Here is a 21686-nt window from a genome sequence, read left to right as displayed (position 1 = left end):
CAAATTTCCCTATGCGGACTGAAACCACAATAGACGATGTGAAAATTACCTCTTCTCATGCCCGCGATATCATGAAAAAATTTTGATACCTCCAAGGCATGTGAGCCTGATCTTATCCCTGTTATACTAATTAAGAAATGCTCAGCTGAGTTAGCCCCCGTACTTTCTAAGCTCTACAATAAATGCTATGTGTAATCGCCCTACCAGTCTTTTCCCCCTCTTCGCTAAAGTGTTTGTGCCCTTAATCAAGCACAAGTCCACCACCTCGCAAAAGTTAATCTTCTCTCTAACAAACGGTATGGATTTAGACAAACAGTATGGATTTACTTGCTTCTAGAGCTGTACTTATATGAAGGAGTTTAAACGTAACGTAAGCCAACATCTTGTTAATCTTTCCTAGGCATGTTTCCAAATAGTAGCCCCTTACGTTCGAGTGGCGATATGCTTTGTTAGAGGTGAACACGAGTAAAAAATTAAAAAATAAGATAAACGATTTCTGTTCTTGGTATAAGATTGTTAGAGCGATCTATCCTTTGCTTATTGTTGTAGGAAGATTATTGACTGGAAAACAAAGATGGGAGTTTCGATAAAGGAGCGTTTGGAGTTATATGAAGTGTAAAAGTTTGAAATTGTGAACTCTGCTCTAGATAATAAAACAAAATAAGTTGCAGAATAAGAGCTAATTACACTACAGCGACCACGAGCCTTAAAAAGTAAAGATATTCCCCCCACTAGAGCGTATAACAACATCGGAACAGAGCCTCGATATAACAATATGAGCCACAGACATTTTATTTATGAAACGAAAAATATTTTTAAATATCGAATGATTTTTAATAGAATATTTTTATCTTAACGTGGTTCAAAGGCAGTTTAACGCTTTGTTTAAACTTTTTAATATCAAAGATATATTGTAACCTCTTTTTTTTAATTTAAATCATAATTGATAGCCTATAAAATTATATCTTCGTTTTCTTTGTAGTACAAAAGTAAACATATCCGCTTCTACTAATGAGCTTTGTTTGTATTTTTTTGTTATTTTTCTTTATAGAAAACTTGCCAAATCAACTCTGGTGCTAATACCCCTGTTTGGGATACACTATATAATATTCGGAGGAATACCTGACAGATTGGACGAGAAAACAGAACTGGTTAAACTGTATTTTGACATGTTCTTCAGTTCATTACAGGTAAGCGGATTTACTCTTTCATTTATATTTAACGATAATTTGATGCCAGAGTGAAGTGCCGATTCAGTTGATAAAATGCATGTGCTTTCTACCATTTGCGCCATTCATTTCGCGTTGGGTCGCACTTGCCAGTCGAGATTTCAACTTTTGGTCATTTTGATAACCCTTTTATCTGGCGGTGTGAGACATGCGTTCTGTATAGTCCCAGAAGGCCTACTCTCCTAGGCCTTGCCTCCCCTCTTTCGTGTGGAGTAAGTTTATTGCTTACTGCCTTAGATGCCCCGACAGTAGAATGCTGACCGAGTTATCCAAGAAATTGTTAAAAGGCCAGAGTATTTATCCTTTAGGGACGTTAGCTTTACTTTCTCCACTTTAAGACATTGTGTCACAGCTTTCTAGTGTTGTTTCTGTAAATACTAGCGTGCCTTTTTTTTTTGTTTTTTTTGTTTTTGTTTTTGTTTTTTTTAGGATTGAGTGATCGTTAGGGTTTTATTATAGCTTCCGATATTTCCATATATATTAAGATAGATGTCTTATTAGCTGAGATTATTTATGCTAGGTAAACAGTAGATACTTAAAGTCACACAAACAATTGAACTTATTAGCGAAAACAATCTAATGTGATGAATAATGACGTTTATATATAGTCTTGGAAGTCTCAGCATTTAAAACTATATTTTAAAAAATTATCTTCGTTTGAAAATTATTTCGCCAGTAAGTCAATCTATTCTCCTGCAATTGCTGTAGCATTTTACTTTAACGAATTCGCAACAGATCTAATGTTATTTCAGTGATCATCTAGTTTTTGTTTTCTCCGCCTTAATTAGGCTAACCTGTTCGCGTCATTAAAAACATGTGTTTCGACTTTGTCTCCAAATGAATACGTGTTAGTTATTTACAAAACTGCTATATTGTAAGTAATATTGTTTTATTTATATATTTACATCTTTTTTTACTCATAACATCTTTATATATATATATATATATATATATATATATATATATATATATATATATATATATATACTAGCATGGGTGCCCGGTGTTGCCCGGGTGTTTGGAGGTGTATGCTGAGCAAAAAAAAGCGGTCTATTTTTTAAAATTTGTTCCCTATTATGACTCCTTAACATTTATCATTTTGGCCTTAAATCAAGTTATTAAGTTAGATCCATGTCCAAGGAACCTATATCTAAAATTCCAAGTGTTTAGACCCAAAATTGTCGGAGGAGTTTGGTAGAGTTCTCAAAGATCAAATCGTTGAACATTGACCACTTAATCGCCAAATTCATGTCCGAAAACCAATCATATATATATATATATATATATTACTTGTTTATTGTTATATAAACATGCTCACATCCCGCTGCTACAAATAGCCACTTGTTTCAAGCAAACAACAGATATCATCAGGCAGCGACTTGACTATTCAAAAGTTCAATGAATATAAAAAAACCCGAGTATATATATATATATATATATATATATATATATATATATATATATATATATTAACTAATGGAAAAAAGGATAAAATAATACACAAATGAAGAGAACAACAATTATAAATTGTTTGATTAGATTAATTTATCTCTGACGATGAATCCTGAAGGCTTGAAAAGTACTCGGATCGAAAATAGAATTAATATACAAAAAATCGTTTATTTTATTAAATGAAATATGCTTTATATATATATATATATATATATATATATATATATATATATATATATATATATATATATATATATATATATATATGCTCCTTGAATGTAATAATATTCAATGAACGAACGAAAAAAGTAGATTCCTAATTATTTCATACGCTGCAGAGTCATGGTTGACTTTGTGACTTGGTTCGAATCTCCCCACTGGCAGTCATTGTAACTTCCTACACTGATGGTTGTGTAAGCATGCAATACTAATGCTTGTAGTTATAAAAATTATATATATATATATATATATATATATATATATATATATATATATATATATATACACTTGTGCCCGATATTATTCATACCCCTCGGATCTTTGAGATTTCTATAAGAATATTGCTCAAACCAGAAGATAGACAATATTAAAGGGATTTCAAACAATAAATCAAGCATAAGCATTTAATTTAAACTCAACAAATAAATAAATTATGCAAGTTTGAAGCATTATACTAAGAAAAACAATAATGGCACTAGTTCAAAATTATTCATACCTCTCTTACTAATAGTCAATAGCATGCCCTTTATTCTTAATAACTGCCTGTAACCGTTTTGGATATTTATCAACAAGGTTTTTACAATCATCAACACTGATTTTTGACCATTCTTCAATGCAGTAGTTCTCTTAATCCCTCAAATTTCTAGGTTTCCGCTTTTTAACCTCAGTTTTCAATATGTGCCAGAGGTTTTCGATAGGGTTCAGGTCAGGACTCTGGCTAGGCCATTCCAAAACATTAATGTGATTATCCTCAAACCATTTCTTGACTATTTTGGCAGTATGTTTTGGATTATTATCCTGTTGAAGGACCCAGTTTGGTCCTAAATGGAGCTTCTCCGCATCCTGTCTAATGTTTTTCTGGAGTATCTCCAAATATTGCTCCTTCTTCATGGTTCCATCTATCTTGACCAAACTACCTGGACCACTAGCCGAAAAGGAGCCCCAAAACATAAGGCTACCACCACCATGTTTCACCGTGGGTATGGTGTTCTTTGGGTTGTAAGCTTCTCCTTTCTTCCTCCAAACGTAAGAAGCATCCATATGGCCAAACAATTCAATTTTTGTTTCGTCAGTCCACAAAATACTTGAGAAAACGGACTCTGGAGAATTCACATGGGTCCTAGCAAACTTTAGACGTGCTGCAAGGCGTTTTCCGGTGTGCAATGGAGTCCTTCTTGGTCTTCTTCCTTTCAGACCATTTTCATGCAGAGTCCTTTGCAATGTTTGCCTTGATATTTTTATGCCAGAAGACTCCAGATTTTCTAAAATGTCCTTAGTAGTGGTGGTTGGATTTGCATTAACACTTCTTACAATATTCCTGGTGGCTCTAGCAGACAGTTTCCTTTTCCTTCCTCTACCAATCAAGTTGTTTGTTGTGTGGTGGCTCTGGAATTTTTTGATGATGCTCTGTACTGTTGCTGTAGGGACCTCAAATTTCTTGGAAATTGACTTGTAACCTAAACCATCCTTATGTGAATTCACAATTTTAGTCCTAAGATCATTACTAAGCTCTTTTTTCTTCCCCATTCTAATAATTTTTATTCTTTTTTTGGTTTTCAGTTGATATCATTTTAATTTCTGAAAAATGCAAAAAACGAAATGAAATTAATCAAAGGTTGTATAAAAGCATTCAAAATAAGAATCAAACAGGAAACAAACAGTCAGAAACTCGATTAATACTGAAAAAATAAGGGGGTATGATTATTTTTGAACATTGCAGATTTTATAAATAGCTGTATATTTCTTTTATTACAAGTATCCCGAGATTTTAAAATGACGAAAATGATCAGAAGAGGTTTATTAAGAACTAGCAATCGGTGCCCGGCGTTGCCCAGGTGTTTTGAGGTTAATGCTGAGAAAAAAAAACGGTCAATTTTTTAAACTTTGACCCCTATTATGACTTCTTAACATTTATTGTTTAGGGATCAAGTAAAGGTAATAAGTTAGATCCATGTCCAAGGAATCTATATCTAAAATATCACGTGTTTAGACCCAAAATTGTAGGAGGAGTTTGGTAGAGTTCTCAAAGGTCAAATCGTTTGATAGCGAGGCCGAATTTCGCGAATTTGGCCTTTTTTTAAAGCAGTTTGGCCTTCAAAATTTATGTTTGGCCTTTTTCTTCACCGATGAAATCTGGGGACGCAACGGAAATTTTCGGCTAAAAAATGTTGTTACTATGCACATCTATGTATTGAAATACAATTTGTGGCAAAATTTCAGGAAAAACTAATGGATGGTTCTCTCGCAATAGTCCGGACAATTCGCTAAATTATCTCGTCAAAACCTTAAATCTCGAATTTTTGTGCATTTTTTTTCGGGGGGGGGCTAATTTGGCATAATAGTGTCCATTTAATAGTATTATCTTGTAAAAATAAAAAAATAAGGAAAATTACCAAAAAAAAAACAAACAAGAACAACAAAAGTGTGCCGTATTTTTAAAAGTTTTATTGCGTTGTTTTTATTTGCTTTTTTTATTTCATCGGTGAAGAAAAAGGCCAAACAGAAATTTGAAGGCCAAACTGCTTTAAAAAAAGGCCAAATTCGCGAAATTTGGCCTCGCTATAAAAAAAAAATGGGGAAATCCCCCTACTTGAACTTTCTGTTTAATTAATAATGACTCGCTTGTAGCGTTGATTTTTTTCTTTTTTCGCTATAAAAAAATAACTACTTGATGAAATTACGTGATTTTTTCTGTAGGAAAACTTTATCCCATGACGAGTACGTACAATATATATATATTTTTTTTAAATATTTCCACTTTTTAATGTCAATGGAAAACTGCACAAGTACCCAAACCCGAAATGTAAAGACCACGAGTGAAGGCGCTTTTTTTTTTTTTTTTTTGGTTTAGTTTCATAATGGCGGCCGTGATGTCGGAGGTTAGGTTCGATTGTTAGATTGTAAGTTTCGTATTTTTTTAATTTGTAAATCGCAAGTTAGGAAAAAATTAAACCCTTCCAAGATGGACAATAAATCAAGCCATAATATTTTATGGTAAAGGTAAGAGCCTACGAACCATAGTTTTTTAGGAGATGTGATTATTGGATTAACCAATCAGAAATCGTCTGTGGCACACACATCTCTGTTTTTATAGATATACTAGCAATCGGTGCCCGGCGTTGCCCAGGTGTTTTGAGGTTAATGCTGAGAAAAAAAAACGGTCAATTTTTTAAACTTTGACCCCTATTATGACTTCTTAACATTTATTGTTTAGGGATCAAGTAAAGGTAATAAGTTAGATCCATGTCCAAGGAATCTATATCTAAAATATCACGTGTTTAGACCCAAAATTGTAGGAGGAGTTTGGTAGAGTTCTCAAAGGTCAAATCGTTTGATAGCGAGGCCAAATTTCGCGAATTTGGCCTTTTTTTAAAGCAGTTTGGCCTTCAAAATTTATGTTTGGCCTTTTTCTTCACCGATGAAATCTGGGGACGCAACGGAAATTTTCGGCTAAAAAATGTTGTTACTATGCACATCTATGTATTGAAATACAATTTGTGGCAAAATTTCAGGAAAAACTAATGGATGGTTCTCTCGCAATAGTCCGGACAATTCGCTAAATTATCTCGTCAAAACCTTAAATCTCGAATTTTTGTGCATTTTTTTTCGGGGGGGGGCTAATTTGGCATAATAGTGTCCATTTAATAGTATTATCTTGTAAAAATAAAAAAATAAGGAAAATTACCAAAAAAAAAACAAACAAGAACAACAAAAGTGTGCCGTATTTTTAAAAGTTTTATTGCGTTGTTTTTATTTGCTTTTTTTATTTCATCGGTGAAGAAAAAGGCCAAACAGAAATTTGAAGGCCAAACTGCTTTAAAAAAAGGCCAAATTCGCGAAATTTGGCCTCGCTATAAAAAAAAAATGGGGAAATCCCCCTACTTGAACTTTCTGTTTAATTAATAATGACTCGCTTGTAGCGTTGATTTTTTTCTTTTTTCGCTATAAAAAAATAACTACTTGATGAAATTACGTGATTTTTTCTGTAGGAAAACTTTATCCCATGACGAGTACGTACAATATATATATATTTTTTTAAATATTTCCATTTTTTAATGTCAATGGAAAACTGCACAAGTACCCAAACCCGAAATGTAAAGACCACGAGTGAAGGCGCTTTTTTTTTTTTTTTTTGGTTTAGTTTCATAATGGCGGCCGTGATGTCGGAGGTTCGATTGTTAGATTGTCAGTTTCGTATTTTTTTAATTTGTAAATCGCAAGTTAGGAAAAAATTAAACCCTTCCAAGATGGACAATAAATCAAGCCATAATATTTTATGGTAAAGGTAAGAGCCTACGAACCATAGTTTTTTAGGAGATGTGATTATTGGATTAACCAATCAGAAATCGTCTGTGGCACACACATCTCTGTTTTTATAGATATATAGATAGATATAGATAGATATGTATCAATATGGACGTAAACAATAAATTCTTACAAAGTTACACCTAATAAACTCAATTTTCAAGAGGGGGTATGAATAATATCGGGCACAAGTGTATATATATATATATATATAGTCATCCACATACAATACTGTTTCGCAGCTCATCAGTGCTGCTAGACAGGCAACTTCCTAATGCCAGGATCGAAACCCGACCGCCCAAATGACAGTCAAGGCTTATCATCACGTATCAAGACGTATCGCTTCTCTATCTAATAATTTATATATATATATGTGTTTGTGTGTGTGTGTGTATAAATTATTAGATAATAATTTATATATATATATTATTATTAATATTATTATTATTATTATTATTATTATTAGATAGGGAAGAGATACGTTTGAACAAATTTCACGTTCCTATGTCAAATAACCAAAAAGTACTTAGCAGATATACGAACATTTAGCGACAAACTGTCAATCAGATATAGATAATAGGTGATAAAAAAGGATCGGCTTTCTTAAAGTCTCCGATTATATATTTGCTATATCCATGGCGAATTCATTCACGTCTTACTTTGGAAAGAAATGGATTTCTTAGTTTAATTTCCTGCGTCGTTAAACTAATTTCCTAAAGGTTTGGAATTTTAAACAAGAACACGTATTTTTAAGGTGTGTCTGTTTAATTTGCGTGAAAAAATTACCGGACGAAACTGCGGCGTGACGACCACCGGATGGGTCGTCAAATAAAACGTCATATACAGATAAAAGGACGCAAATAAAAATGTTCTCTTTAACTGAAGTGTGACGAAAAAAGAAACACGTGTTAAGAATACAACAGAATGTTTAATTCGGTTGGTTGTTATTTGTATTTATTTGCTTCCCTACTGAGCAAATTAGGCACAAGGTCGTTTTTTAATGTGGAGAGATTGGGGAAATGGGGACCAGTAGTAGGGGAGCTGGATAGTGACAATTGGTATGGAGGGTTTCCCCTACATTCACCAATAACTGATTGCTACAAGAGCAATTGTCTTATATGTGGGTTTGCCCCCACATATGGTCTTTGCTTGAACTTTGGTGCCCAGGCCCCGTAGGGCCCGAGCCGGGCGAGTTGGTTGTTGTTATATATATATATATATATAAATATTTATATATATATATATATATATATCCACACACACACACACACATATATATATGTGTGTGTGTGTGTGTGTGTGTGTGTGTGTGTGTGTGTGTGTGTGTGTGTGTGTGTGTATGTGTGTGTGTGTGTCAGCGTATATACTGTAAGAAATTTCCTCCCTGCAGATAGCAAATGAAATTCCACAAACAAAGACATACCTTTAAAACTCAAATTTATATTTATGTATCAGAAATGATAGTTTTCAGAATCGGTATTGGAATCGGAATCGGAATCGGAATCGGTATCAGAATCGGTATCGGAATCTGTATCGGAATCGGTATCGAAATCGGTATCAGAATCTGTATCGGAATCGGTATTTGTATCGGACGATATCGGAATCGGTATCGGAATTGTTATCGGAATCAGAATCGGTATCGGAATTGGTATCGGAATCGGAATCAGAATCGGAATCGATATCGAAATCGGAATCGGTATCGGAATCGGTATCGGAATCGGTATCAGAATCAGTACTAGAATCTGTATCGGAATCGGTATTTGAATCGGTATCGGAATTAGAATTGGGACCGATATCGGAATCGGTATTGAAATCGGTATCGAAATCAGTATCGGAATCGGTATCAGAGCCGGTATCGGAATCAGTATTGGCATCATTATCGGAATCGGTATCGGAATCGATATCAGAATCGTATCGGAATCAGTATCGGAATCGGAATCAGAATCGGTATCGGAATCAGAATCGGTATTGGAATCTGAATCGGAATCGGTATCAGAATCGGTATCAGAATCGGTATCGGAATCTGTATCGGAATCGGTATCGGAATCGGTATTTGTATCGGATCGATATCGGAATCGGTATCGGAATTGGTATCGGAATCAGAATCGGTATCGGAATCGGTATCGGAATCGGAATAAGAATCGGTATTGGAATCGGAATCGATATCGAAATCGGAATCGGTATCGGAATCAGTATCAGAATCTGTATCGGAATCGGTATTGGAATCGGTATCGGAATTAGAATCAGGACCGATATCGGAATCGGTATCGAAATCGGTATCGAAATCAGTATCGGAATCGGTATCGGAGTCGGTATCGGAATCAGTATTGGCATCGGTATCAGAATCGATATCGGAGTCGATATTGGAATCGGTATCGAAATCGGTATCGAAATCAGTATCGGAATCGGTAATGGAATCGGAATCGGGATCAGAAAACAACTCCTTCAATTATCTTTGTTTATTTGATTTTGTTGAATACAAAATCTTCCACTGCTGGTAGTAATAATAAAATAAATATTTTTTGATTTTAAACTATGAGTAAAACTAAAATCCGTAGATCATCCCTTACAAGTGTGCTTTTTATGTTTGAAAAAATATATGCACATTTTACATGTGTTATTACAGTAATTAGGAAAAAAATAGCAACTTTATAGTTAAATATTTAGAGATTTATAAAGAAACTGAATCGGTAATTGTATCGGAATTGTAAATTTAGTAAGGAATCGGTAATTGTATCTGAATCGGGAAAAATATTGCAATCGTCCCATCACTAATATATATATATATATATATATATATATATATATATATATATATATATATATATATATATCATATTTCTAATTGTCCGTTCGTTCTATTTTTCTCAGAAACTACTGGATCTATCTGGTTGAAATGTACAGAACTTTGTTAAGCATCAGCGAACTAAGTAATATGTTATCCGTTTGATACAGTTTAGAATTAATAGCAATTAGATGTCACAATACCACATTTACTCTGAATGTTTTCTTGGAAACTACTTGGCCGATCTGGGTGACTTTTTATAGACATTTGCTATACTAAGTGGACGACTGAACCAAAAGCGAGACTTGTACTTAGGTCCATGCTTTAATTTTAATATCCCTCACTGAACATGTCTAACAATCTTAAGTAAAACTTATATAACCTTGTATTATTTCGATGTGCATTTTTAGCGAATAACACCTTTACTAAAGAATTCGTGACTTGACATTTTTCTTTTTAATATACGACAATTCTGTTCGCTACAAGTCAAAAGAAAAAGGAAATGGACAGAATACTGCAACCGGAGAGATGTGACGTCGAATCATCAACTCTGTAATCAGAAAGGCGGTACAAGCATTGGAAACTGAGATCTCTAAAATTACCGGAGTGTGATTAATAATGACAACGTGATCGAGAATCCCTCTAAAACCTTTTTAGCACTAATCAGCTCTATATCTGCAGCTGCATGTGAGATTATAAGAGACACTAACGACTACCACAGTGCTATTAGAGCACAAGACGCTGTTTATATAAAAACCAGTGAACTTCATAATTGATAGACATCAGCTACTAACTCTCAGACAACAACCTTTCGAAAGTATGCTTTTATACTACAATTGGAAGTTATTGCTAAATTATGCAACTTCCAAGCCGTCACCGCCGAGGAAAATAAAAATCAATATATAAGGGACGCATTTATTTGCAGTAGCACCTCCTATTCTATTTGCTAACGCCTACTTGAAAAATCCTCGCTCATTCTCTAAGAAACATATGCTTTGACTAGATTACTAGACAAATCAATAAAATCTTTCGAATGCTACGAAAATATAAGCAATACAATGGTTGCCGGAAGATGTGCATGTAGCCATTATACATACTTATTTTTATATTTTTATATTTTATTTTATAGCCATTCTCGGCTATTATGTTCGGTGCGTAACGCCAGGTGCAAAAAATCTATTTAAAAAAAAGAAAAAAGAACAGGAGGGGGACATTAAGCTAAGGTATGCAGAGCTTCGGTTGCTGCTGCTACAATTTACAAATCTGACCATTCCTCATATCGCCGGATTTGGAACAAAAACAACAAACTGTAAAATAAATGGCTACATTGTTAATGTCATGTCGATTCTGGCAAAGTAGGAGCTTTCATTAGTAAAAAAGTGCTTAAGAATTAAATCTCTTTATTATGCTGAAACAAAAACAAAAAATAGCCTTAGCAGATTCTACACAACATGCTAAAATAATTGGCGAGACAATAGTAGATATTTCACTGGCAAATAAGATACATTCTGGCGTTATAGTGGAAATAATTAGATCTCTTTACTGACATTATATTATAGAAAATTGTATCCTATAAAATAAAAAAAAATGACATTAAAATTTAATGGTTCAAGGACTGAACTTATCGGTATTGTTAACAAGAATAATCACTTTCCTTCCGTAAATATTCTTTCCCCACCTTTTTTTGCGCCTATTTCCTAAAACAACGCAAATTGCTACTAAATCAGGCCACCAGACGATCACTAATAATAAATTTATAAAGAAGAAAACAGCTATAATGTTAAAAGAATTCATAATAGAGCCTTCTGTGTCTCCGATACAAGCTCGTATTAGTGACGTCCAATGAAAAAAACAACATAAGCAAAGAATGGTTATTGATTATAGCGATACGATAAACAGATTTACCCAAGGCCAGTGCGAAGAAGGTGGGCTCTCTCTACGGTGCTAGAAAACTGCTTACGTCTGAAAGTATCCTGTACCTCTACAAGGCTACCATTCGCCCATGTGTGGAGTACTGTTGTCACATTTGGGCTGGTTCATCTGCTAGTAGTCTCTCGTTCCTGGGCAGGGTTCAAAAGAGAGTCGTCAACCTGATAGGCCCTGAACTGTCATCTAAACATTAACCTCTGTCCCTTCACCAAAATGTTTCATCACTCTGCCTGTTCTACAAGTATTTTAATGCTGGATGCTCCGACGAATTACAAGTCCTTGTACCGCTTCGACGTAAATACTCTTTACAAACCCGAGAAGCAGCAAAATTCCACCCCTACACAGTAGAGATCCCTAGATGAAAGAAAGCCTTCTGTTCTAATAGTTTCTTCCCGACTACTGCTAGACTTTCCGGGTCGCTGCTTTACCAACTGTACTGACATGCAGAAGTTCAAGTGTAATGTGAACAGACATCTCGCTGCTCAACACCCTACATAGTATTCCTGCAACTTATGACCCCAATAGTAGCCCTCTACATCAAAGTGTTTGGGTTAAAAAGGGAATTAAAAAAAGCTTTATGCTTATCCTATGCTTAACGTTGCAAAAATGGTGGATGACATTATCTAGTACAATCGCTTCACTACTCTGGATATCCAGTTTGCCTATCATCAGATCTCGATTAGTCTCGCGGATCGTAAATGCACTGCTTTTGAGGTATGCGGAAAGTTTTACCAATTTACCTGCCTTCCCTTTGACATTAGTAATGGAATGAGTGCCTTCCAAAACATCGTTTATCAAGAAAAATTATCAGATAGTTTTGTATTCGCGGATAGCATCACTATATGTGAGAAAACTCAAAAGGAACATGATTATAATCTCCAAAGATTACATGATATTGTGAAAAGTTACATTAAAAAGTATTATTTCAGCTAATTCGATTTCATTACTTGGATATACTACACATAACAATCAGATTGCACCTGATTATAATTAGAGCTGTGACAACAGAATATTCTTTTCATTATTTTAACTCTTTAGTATATATCCGTTCATATTTTATAAGCTTTTATATAGCCGGATGTGGTTCTCAGTTGATTAAGTGTGTCTAACTGTGTCGGATATATACCCGAAAGCCAAAGAATGAAAAGAATATTCTGTTGTTACAGCCCTAATTATAGTACACTTAAACCTCTGTTCGAAAGTCACCCTCTAAAAAACCTAAATCTTAAAAAAACGAAGGATTTTCATTCAAAATTTCTGACAAAAATATTATTAAACAGAAAGGATTTCCCGCTTCCACATCCAGTATTACATTCTTTTGAGATAATGAAAAACAATTTTTGAAAATGTTAAACTTATAATCGTCGATCTCGACAACGAATTTGAAATAGAAGTCGATGCTAGTAAGACCATGCATGGAATATTGTTGCCACATTTGGGCTGGTGCATCTATCACTAGTCTTTCTCTATTGGATAGGGTCTTTAAAAAAGGTCTCCAATCTAATAGGTCCAAATTGTCAACTAAGCTCCAACCCCTGTCCCATCGCCGCAATATTGCATCCCTCTGCCTGTTTTACAAATATTTTAATGGAATGTACTCTGATGAACTGATTGCCTTTATGCCCCCTCGACGTACATATCCTCAACAAACCTGCTTAGCAGCAAAATCACACCTCTTCACTGTTGTTGTCCCTAAATGCCAGAAAGCTTTCTACTCTAATTACTTCTTCCCTGGAATAACTAGACTTTGGAATTTGCTTCCTGCTACTTGCTTCCCTGACTGTAAAAATATGCAGAAGTTTAACGTAAACCAACATTTTGTTAATCTTTCTTAGTCAGGTTCCCAATTAGTAGTTCCTTACGAACTACTTGCGATATGTTAGGGGTGAAAGTGAGTAAAAAAAAAAAGTACTCTAAACTAACAAAGCCTTCCAATCGTTTTTTTCTCAAAGACCTTAAGCGCCAATGGGATCAAACACGAAGTAGTCACAAAAGAAGCTGCTGCTTTAGTTGAACTTCTCCGGAAATGTCGCAACTTCTTAGTTGGCATGTACTGTTTTTTTTTTTTGTTTTTTTTTTTTACACAGGCATTACCACATTATCAAGGCCAAGAGGCCATTCAAGGATAAGGGTTAAAGAGTGTACAGTAGAAATTGGACAATATAGTAATCATTAGTAATGAAAATTCGGTAAATTTGATAACTCATATGGAACGGCTCATCAAGAACTTATTTACGTTAGACTTGAACACAACTATATTGTAGTCAGCCGGAAAGCAGGAAAACGGAAGACAGTTTCACTGGCATGCAGTTCTAAGAAAGAAGCTTTGTTCATGGAATCTACGTTTAGGTTTAAGCACAGATAAAGAGTGGGAGGAATTATTGATGGTGTTTTAAGCTAGACGAGTGTTTCTTGTGAAAGTTTGGCGAGGGGGACCATAGACTGAAGCTCAGTCGAACACTTTGCATGAAAATAACGATATATCAGAGACAAACTCGCAACATCTCTTCTGTGAGATAGAGGTTGCAGGGAAGAGAAAAGGACATCTCCTACGAGGCTACGAAGTCTATTTTGAACTCTATCAAGGCAGGGCAAGTCCTTTCTAGCAGCTCCTGCCCAGATGTGGCAACAATATTCCATCCTTGGACGTACTTGGCTCTTATATAGATAGAGAATTGCATCAGCAGTGAGATATCTACCGGATCGAAAGAAAGATCCCACCATTTTTCCAGCGGCCTTGGCAACAAATTTGATGTACGTGTTCCATTTAAGATCAGGAGTAATGGTCAAGCCCAGAATTTTGTTCATAACTTTAGTGCATATATATATATATATATATATATATATATATATATATATATATATTAAAAGGATTGGCTCATGTCCAGGTAACTTACATCTAGAATTTCAAGTGTTTAGATCTAAAATTGGCGGAGAAGTTTGGTAGAGTCTACAAAGGTCAACTCTTTCAACTTTGACCTCCTTGCAGCCAAATTTTCGTCTCAAAACTGATTAAAAATGCTTGCTGCATGTCTGAATACCCTTTATGTAAAATTTCCAATGTTTAAAACAAAAAAAGTTTAGACCAACTGGTTGAATAATTTGGTAGAGACCGCAGAGGTCAAATTTTTTAAACTTTGACCCTAATTTTTACGCCTTAACATTTATTTTTGGGGCTCAAATCAAATTAAAAAGTTTGATCCATGTCCAAGTAACCTACATCTAAAATTTCAAGTTTTTAGACCCAAAATTGGCGGACGAGTTTGGTAGAGTCTGCAAAGGTCAAATCGTTAACTTTGAACCCTGGACAGCAAAATTTCTGGCCGCAAACCCAAATCTCAATATCCCTTATGTCAAATCTCGAGTCTGTAGACTGAAAATTGACAGTAGTTTAGTAGGAAAATGTACATACACAGACAATTTCACTTTTACAGATATATAAATAATTCTAAAAAATCAAAACTATTACGGATTTAGAACTTGAGGAACTTATACGAAGATCATCTAAAATAAGAAACAATACAGACGTCGTAACTTAATACTTTAATTCCTTATTCTATCCTCTGTCATAATAATTCTTGAGGAGCAAAATGTTATAGTTTTAATATCCTTCTCACCCCCTCGATTACCTTAACCTGTTTAATCTTCAGTACATATCATATAAACTTTGTATTATCTCGAAGTGCACATTTGACGAATAAAACTTTTATTAAGGAATGCGTGAATTCTTTTTGTTTTTAATTCACGACACAGAACACAGACAGAGCACACTCGAATCATATGCCAACGACAACTGTACACTAGTCCATACTATTGAAAGTCTACAGAGGCGTAGACAACTTCTCACGAGTGTTTATGCAATATAGGCCAACATCAACATAGCAAATACCGAAGTGCTTCTTCAACTTCGTCCTGGACACCAAACCTTTCCAATGGATACAATAACCATAAGAGCGCCAGAATTAGTAAATGTGGTACAGTTTACTTATTTTGGCAGCATCCTATCAACAAATGCTATCGCTGAGAAAAACATTGATACCAAAATCGAAGCTGGTCATGGATCATATGGAAAACATAACAGTATTCGGCAATCAACGACTTACGCGATCTACCAGACTCATGACCTACAAAGTGATTTTAATGTCAACCTTGCTGTATGGCTGTGAGATTTCGGTTCTCTACAGAACACATTGAAACATTTTCACCAAGCGAAACAGCGTGATATTTTACGGAAAGACTAATTAACGCACATTGAGGCATTCTTCCGTTCAAGGATGGCAAACAGAGAAACCATAATAACATGACATCGTCTACGCTGGGTAGGATACCTTGACCAAATGCTTGACAATCGCCTTTCTAAGCTCTTTCCTTAGAACTTGCCATTGGAATAAGACCCCGTGGCGCACCAAAATACCGTTTTAAATATCATCTCAAATCCACCTTTAATGCAACAAATATTGACACAGACAACTGGGAATTCAATGCAACCAACTAAAAGAGCTGGAGAAAATTATATGAAAACAGAAGACAAAATAGAAAACAGAAAGAGCCCAAAGCAAAACTGGAGCTCAACAACTTATGAACACTCCGAATATCCTCTGTGGAAGCTGCGACTACCTCTTCGTGCATCGTAGGAAATGTCCATGAGCAAACTGTATACTCGTATCCGAGTTCTGTCAAGGACTACACATACACATATATGTATATATATGTATGTATGTATGTATATATACAAAAAGAAAAACTGTATAACCTCAATTCACAAATTAAATAAGTTTGTAAATTTAAACCACATAAATATTAGTATTAATATTCATGTGATAATCTCAATCAGAGAAAGAAACTCAATATTCAAGATAGAGCAATCATATGGGAACAATTGGATTTAAATTCTGTAAATTAAATTTTACAAAAATTTATTTTTCGAAAAGGAGTACAAAGGAAAAAAAATTGTTTTCCTTATTCCATGGAGTTTCGATAAATGGTTCATATCATTAGAGGAAACATATTTAGCGAATGAAATTCAAGAGTAGTTTATATATTTTGCTAAATATTATTTTCCTTTTTTTTTACAAAGGAGTCACCACTTATCAAGGCCCATAGTTAGCTGGAAAACAGGCAAACGGAAGAGAGCTCCACAGGCGTGCAGTTCTAAGAAAGAAACTTTATTCATGGAATCTACATTTAGGTCTAGGTACAGTGGGGGAATTTATTGAAAGTGGTTTCAGTTAGACGAGTGCTTTTCGTGAAAGTTTGACGAGAGGAAACCATATATTGGAGCTCAGACGAACACTTGTCATGAAAATAACGGTAAAACAAAGACAGGATCGCAACGTCTCTTCTGTGAAAAAGAGATTGCAAGGAAGAGAAAAGGGCATCCCTTACTAGACATCCTTTACTAGACCACGAATCTATTTTAAACTTTGTCAGGGCAGGATAAGTGTCATTCTAGCAGCTCCGGCCCAGATGTGGCAACAGTACTCCATCCTTGGACGTACCTGACTTTTATATAGATAGAGAATTGCATCAGTAGTGAGATATCTACTGGAGCGGAAGACCGATCGCATATAATTAACACATAAATTGAATACTAAACTTTTGGGATAAATAATACATATTGCTGTAAAATTTAATTAATAGAATTTAAATCAATTGCTCACATATATATATATTGCTTTTTTAATATATTTTTTTAATATAATTATATATATATGTATGTATGTATATATATATATATTGTTTTTTTAATATATTTTTTTAAATATAATTATATATATATATGTATGTATATATATATATATATATATATATTGTTTTTTTAATATATTTTTTAAATATAATTATATATATATGTATGTATGTATGTATATATATATTGTTTTTTTTAATATATTTTTAAGTATAATTATATATATATGTATGTATGTATATATACATATATATATATATATTGTTTTTTTAATATATTTTTTAATATAATTATATATATGTATGTATGTATATATATATATTGTTTTTTAATATATTTTTTAATATAATTATATATATATGTATGTATATATATTGTTTTTTAATATATTTTTTTTAATATAATTATATATATATGTATGTATGTATATATATATATTGTTTTTTTAATATATATTTTTAAATATAATTATATATATATGTATGTATATATATATATTGTTTTTTTAATATATTCTTTTAAATATAATTATATATATGTATGTATGTATATATATATATATTGTTTTTTTAATATATTTTTTTTAAATATAATTATATATATGTATGTATGTATATATATATATTGCTTTTTAATATATTTTTTTAAATATAATTATATGTATATGTATGTATATATACATATATATATATTGCTTTTTTAATATATTTTTAATATAATTATATATATATGCATGTATGTATATACATACATATATATATTGTTTTTTTAATATATTTTTTAAATATAATTATATATATATATGTATATATATATATTGTTTTTTAATATATTTTTAATATAATTATATATATATGTATGTATGTATGTATGTATGTATATATATATATGTATATATATATACAATTTTGCCCGTTTTTAACAGACTAAAAGCCTAGAATATGTATATCTCTACTTATACATAAAAGAGACATTTTGTCTGTCTGTCTGTCTGTCTGTCTGTCTGTGTGAGAGAGAGCGGGGAGATATCGTTCATTATTGACGATGAAACAGCTGGGTCGATTTCTATAAAATTTCATAGAAATATACTTTACACATCTGAGGGTGTTTTTAGATAGGTTTGCTATCGGAACGCCTTTGATAAGTTTCGAAAATCGTTAATCGATAATTGAAAAATCCGATTGAAGAAGGAGCCGTCCGATTTGAAGTAAGTTAACACCGTATAAAGCCTAATACTATAACACTAACATTTGATAACGTGTGAGAATTTTTTACCGTACAAGCAGAAGAGCATAATGTATAAAATCAACAGCATCGTCTTGGTAAGGTGTTAGCATCAGGAAAGAGCCTCCTTGATTTCTGAGAACTTTGATTGAGGTAAAATGAAACAAAAAAAGAATTTTCTTTGCTCTCAAAATCTAAAATATTCCTAGGCAAATGAAATGTGCACGATGCTAATCAAACTAGATGGTTAACTCATCAGAGTTTTAGTAGTGTTCAAATTTGAAATACCATTATAGTGTTTGGATTATTCAGATTTCTTTTTTCATCTTGAGCGTTATTTTCACAAGATTTCGTCGGTGTAACCTCCGACCTTCTTTGGATTTATCTTATTGAACACGAGAATCTTTCTTCTGGGCTCGCGAATCTGTACGAGATTTCTGAGAGAATCCTATTTTTAATCTTCTGGAGAGTGAAGGTTCAATCCTCAGTGCGGGCGGTATAAAGAAAATTTCTACCCGGTCATGGCTGACGGAACCAGAACATGCTACCCCTTTTGGATTAAATAAAGGCTTCTAAATTCTGCACTGATTTCCATGTCCGACGAAAAGATTCGTGAGTTTTACAAAATATGTCTGAGGAAGGTCAGGGGTCATATTGACTGAAACGTTGTAAGAATAACACTTAAAATGAGGACAGTAGTCCGAATAATCCCAATAATCCAAATCATTAATCCTTACCTTAAAGAACAATCGGAAGTATAAAATATTATTCTAATTTATTTTCTCTTTTATTTATTTCAGGGATTTTTTGTGGCACTGTTATTTTGTTTTCTGAACAGCGAGGTAAGTACTTTTTATGTGTGTGTGTGTGTGTGTGTGTGTGTGTGTGTGTGTGTGTGTGAGAGAGAGAGAGAGAGAGAGAGAGTCTGGTTGTGTGCGTTTGGTTGTGTGTGTGGTTGTGTGTGAGGTTTTGTGAGTTATTGTCTATCATAATTGCGTTACTTTCTCTCTCTCTCTCTCTCTCTCTCTCTCTCTCTCTCTCTCTCTCTCTCTCTCTATCTCTCTCTCTCTATATATATATATATATATGTGTGTGTGTGTGTGTGTGCGTGTGCGCACGCGCGTGTTTCTTTCTCACTGTATTTCTGTCTTGTTTGCGTTCATTGTTTCATATCTCTGTGTTCGACTATCAATCAAGTATTTCTGAAAACCACGAATTTTATAGTTGTGAATGGTCCTTATAAACTATAATTTTCTCTATGCCGTACCAAAGAATATCACAGTCAAATAATGCCCCTAGACGTATTGATTCATGAAAATCCAACTTTTATAGTTACGGTTGGTAAAATGGTCTGTTTTTCATGTGTACAACGGATGGGCCACAAAACAGATTCATATCGGCGATTTTCGGCAACACCGTTTGATCTAGACAAAAACATATCTGCATCACTCTGAGGAAGAAAATAATAAATAATTCATTAATTAAAAAAAACTTCGTGTTATTTATTTTTTTTAATAGATTTAAAATTTTCTCATTATATCGATGCTTCTATTGTAAAAAAATTATCCCAATATTTGTAGACTCGTGCCAATGCATCTTACTACGGCTAACGAACATTAAGAAAACGTTTCTACAACAAGATCGGAAGAAATCGGTGATCTTCGGCAACGTTGTAAGATCACTAGAATGAAAGCAAGATGTCTGTAACACCCTGAGAAAGTCTCATGGGGGCGAAAATCTGGATTAAAAAAGAATAATAATTCAATAATTCGGACAAACAAATCCTACACCGTGTTACCTGATTTCTTTAAAAAAATTCCAAATTTCTGTTTATATTGCTGCTTCTTCTGTAGTAAAATTGGTTTTAATATTGATTTTCATATTTGTTTGCGAAGAAAAAAAAATGCGAATAAAAGAATATAAAAGGGTGAGTAGGATTTTTTTTTTTTTTTTAGAAATCCTTAATAATTTGTTGTTTGAACAATAAATATTAATTTCAATCTAAACTTTCGAAATATTAAAAATTCCTTTTCAAAGCAAAATACGTTTTCTTTTTCCTTTTCATTGTCCGATGTTAAAGTGGACTTCTTGGTGTAAGAAAGAACGATCCAGTTCTGCCTGTTAACGCGGTTATGCCAATTTGAATCAGTGTAGAAATGCGTGAATAGATTGTCTACACTATTGATGTAAACTGCTTTTTGTAAAAGAATGTCGGCCCTTTGTACTGATTCAAACGATGAGTGTTGAGAAAAATGTGTTTGGCTGCACATGTCATAGCCTACAGCAGTTGTAGTCAAACCTGGTCTCGTCCAGAGTTTTTTTGTTTGTTTGTTTTTTTTAATTTTCGATCGGTCGCGCGATCATAGCGCCTCCTATGTCGGAGACATTATGTTCAAGAAAAGATAATCCTAGTTTCAACAAACATAAAGTAAGGAAAATACAAAACAAAAATAGTACGAAAAGAATTTTTTAAGCACCAGACATATGATATTGTGAGTATATACGGTGATCCAAAAAAGGCGCTTTATTTTGTTTTCCCTTTTACCATATTTTCATGTGGTGTAGACAGCAGGTCTGGGAGATTCTTTTGACGCCAATATGGATTTAACTTGACGCTATACTACGTAGAAGCGGATAAAAATAATCAAGGCGTACTTTGCCAAAAATCAGTTATTTTAACACAGCAGTAATTCAGGAAAGATTTTAGTCAAACAAGATACCTTACAGAAGGGAAATTCAATGTTTGTGCGATAAATTTCGGGGGGCAGAAAAAGTGACTGATGTCTAAAAAGGCAATAGCAGACAATATCGTTCAGCCTTATTTCCTGACAATATTCAGATTTTACGGGAACAC

The 21686-nt window shown here is 33.6% G+C and overlaps 1 protein-coding gene across 1 annotated transcript in view; it reads left to right on the top strand.

Annotated features, from left to right (window-relative positions):
* Positions 1–21686, top strand: part of LOC145291477 (parathyroid hormone/parathyroid hormone-related peptide receptor-like) — a 1157133-nt gene that overhangs the window by 1089213 nt on the left and 46234 nt on the right. Inside the window, exons 14-15 of the mRNA XM_080137359.1 lie at positions 1052–1190; positions 19633–19674. Of these exons, the coding sequence (XP_079993485.1) occupies positions 1052–1190; positions 19633–19674 (181 nt within the window). The remainder of the gene's footprint in view (positions 1–1051; positions 1191–19632; positions 19675–21686) is intronic.

This window comes from Euprymna scolopes, chromosome 12 (genome assembly GCF_053919585.1).
Source record: "Euprymna scolopes isolate OS-2025 chromosome 12, ASM5391958v1, whole genome shotgun sequence".
Classification (NCBI taxonomy): Eukaryota; Metazoa; Mollusca; class Cephalopoda; order Sepiida; family Sepiolidae; genus Euprymna; species Euprymna scolopes.
The sequence above is the reverse complement of the archived record's forward strand: the minus strand, read 5'-3'. Positions and strand labels throughout refer to the sequence as shown.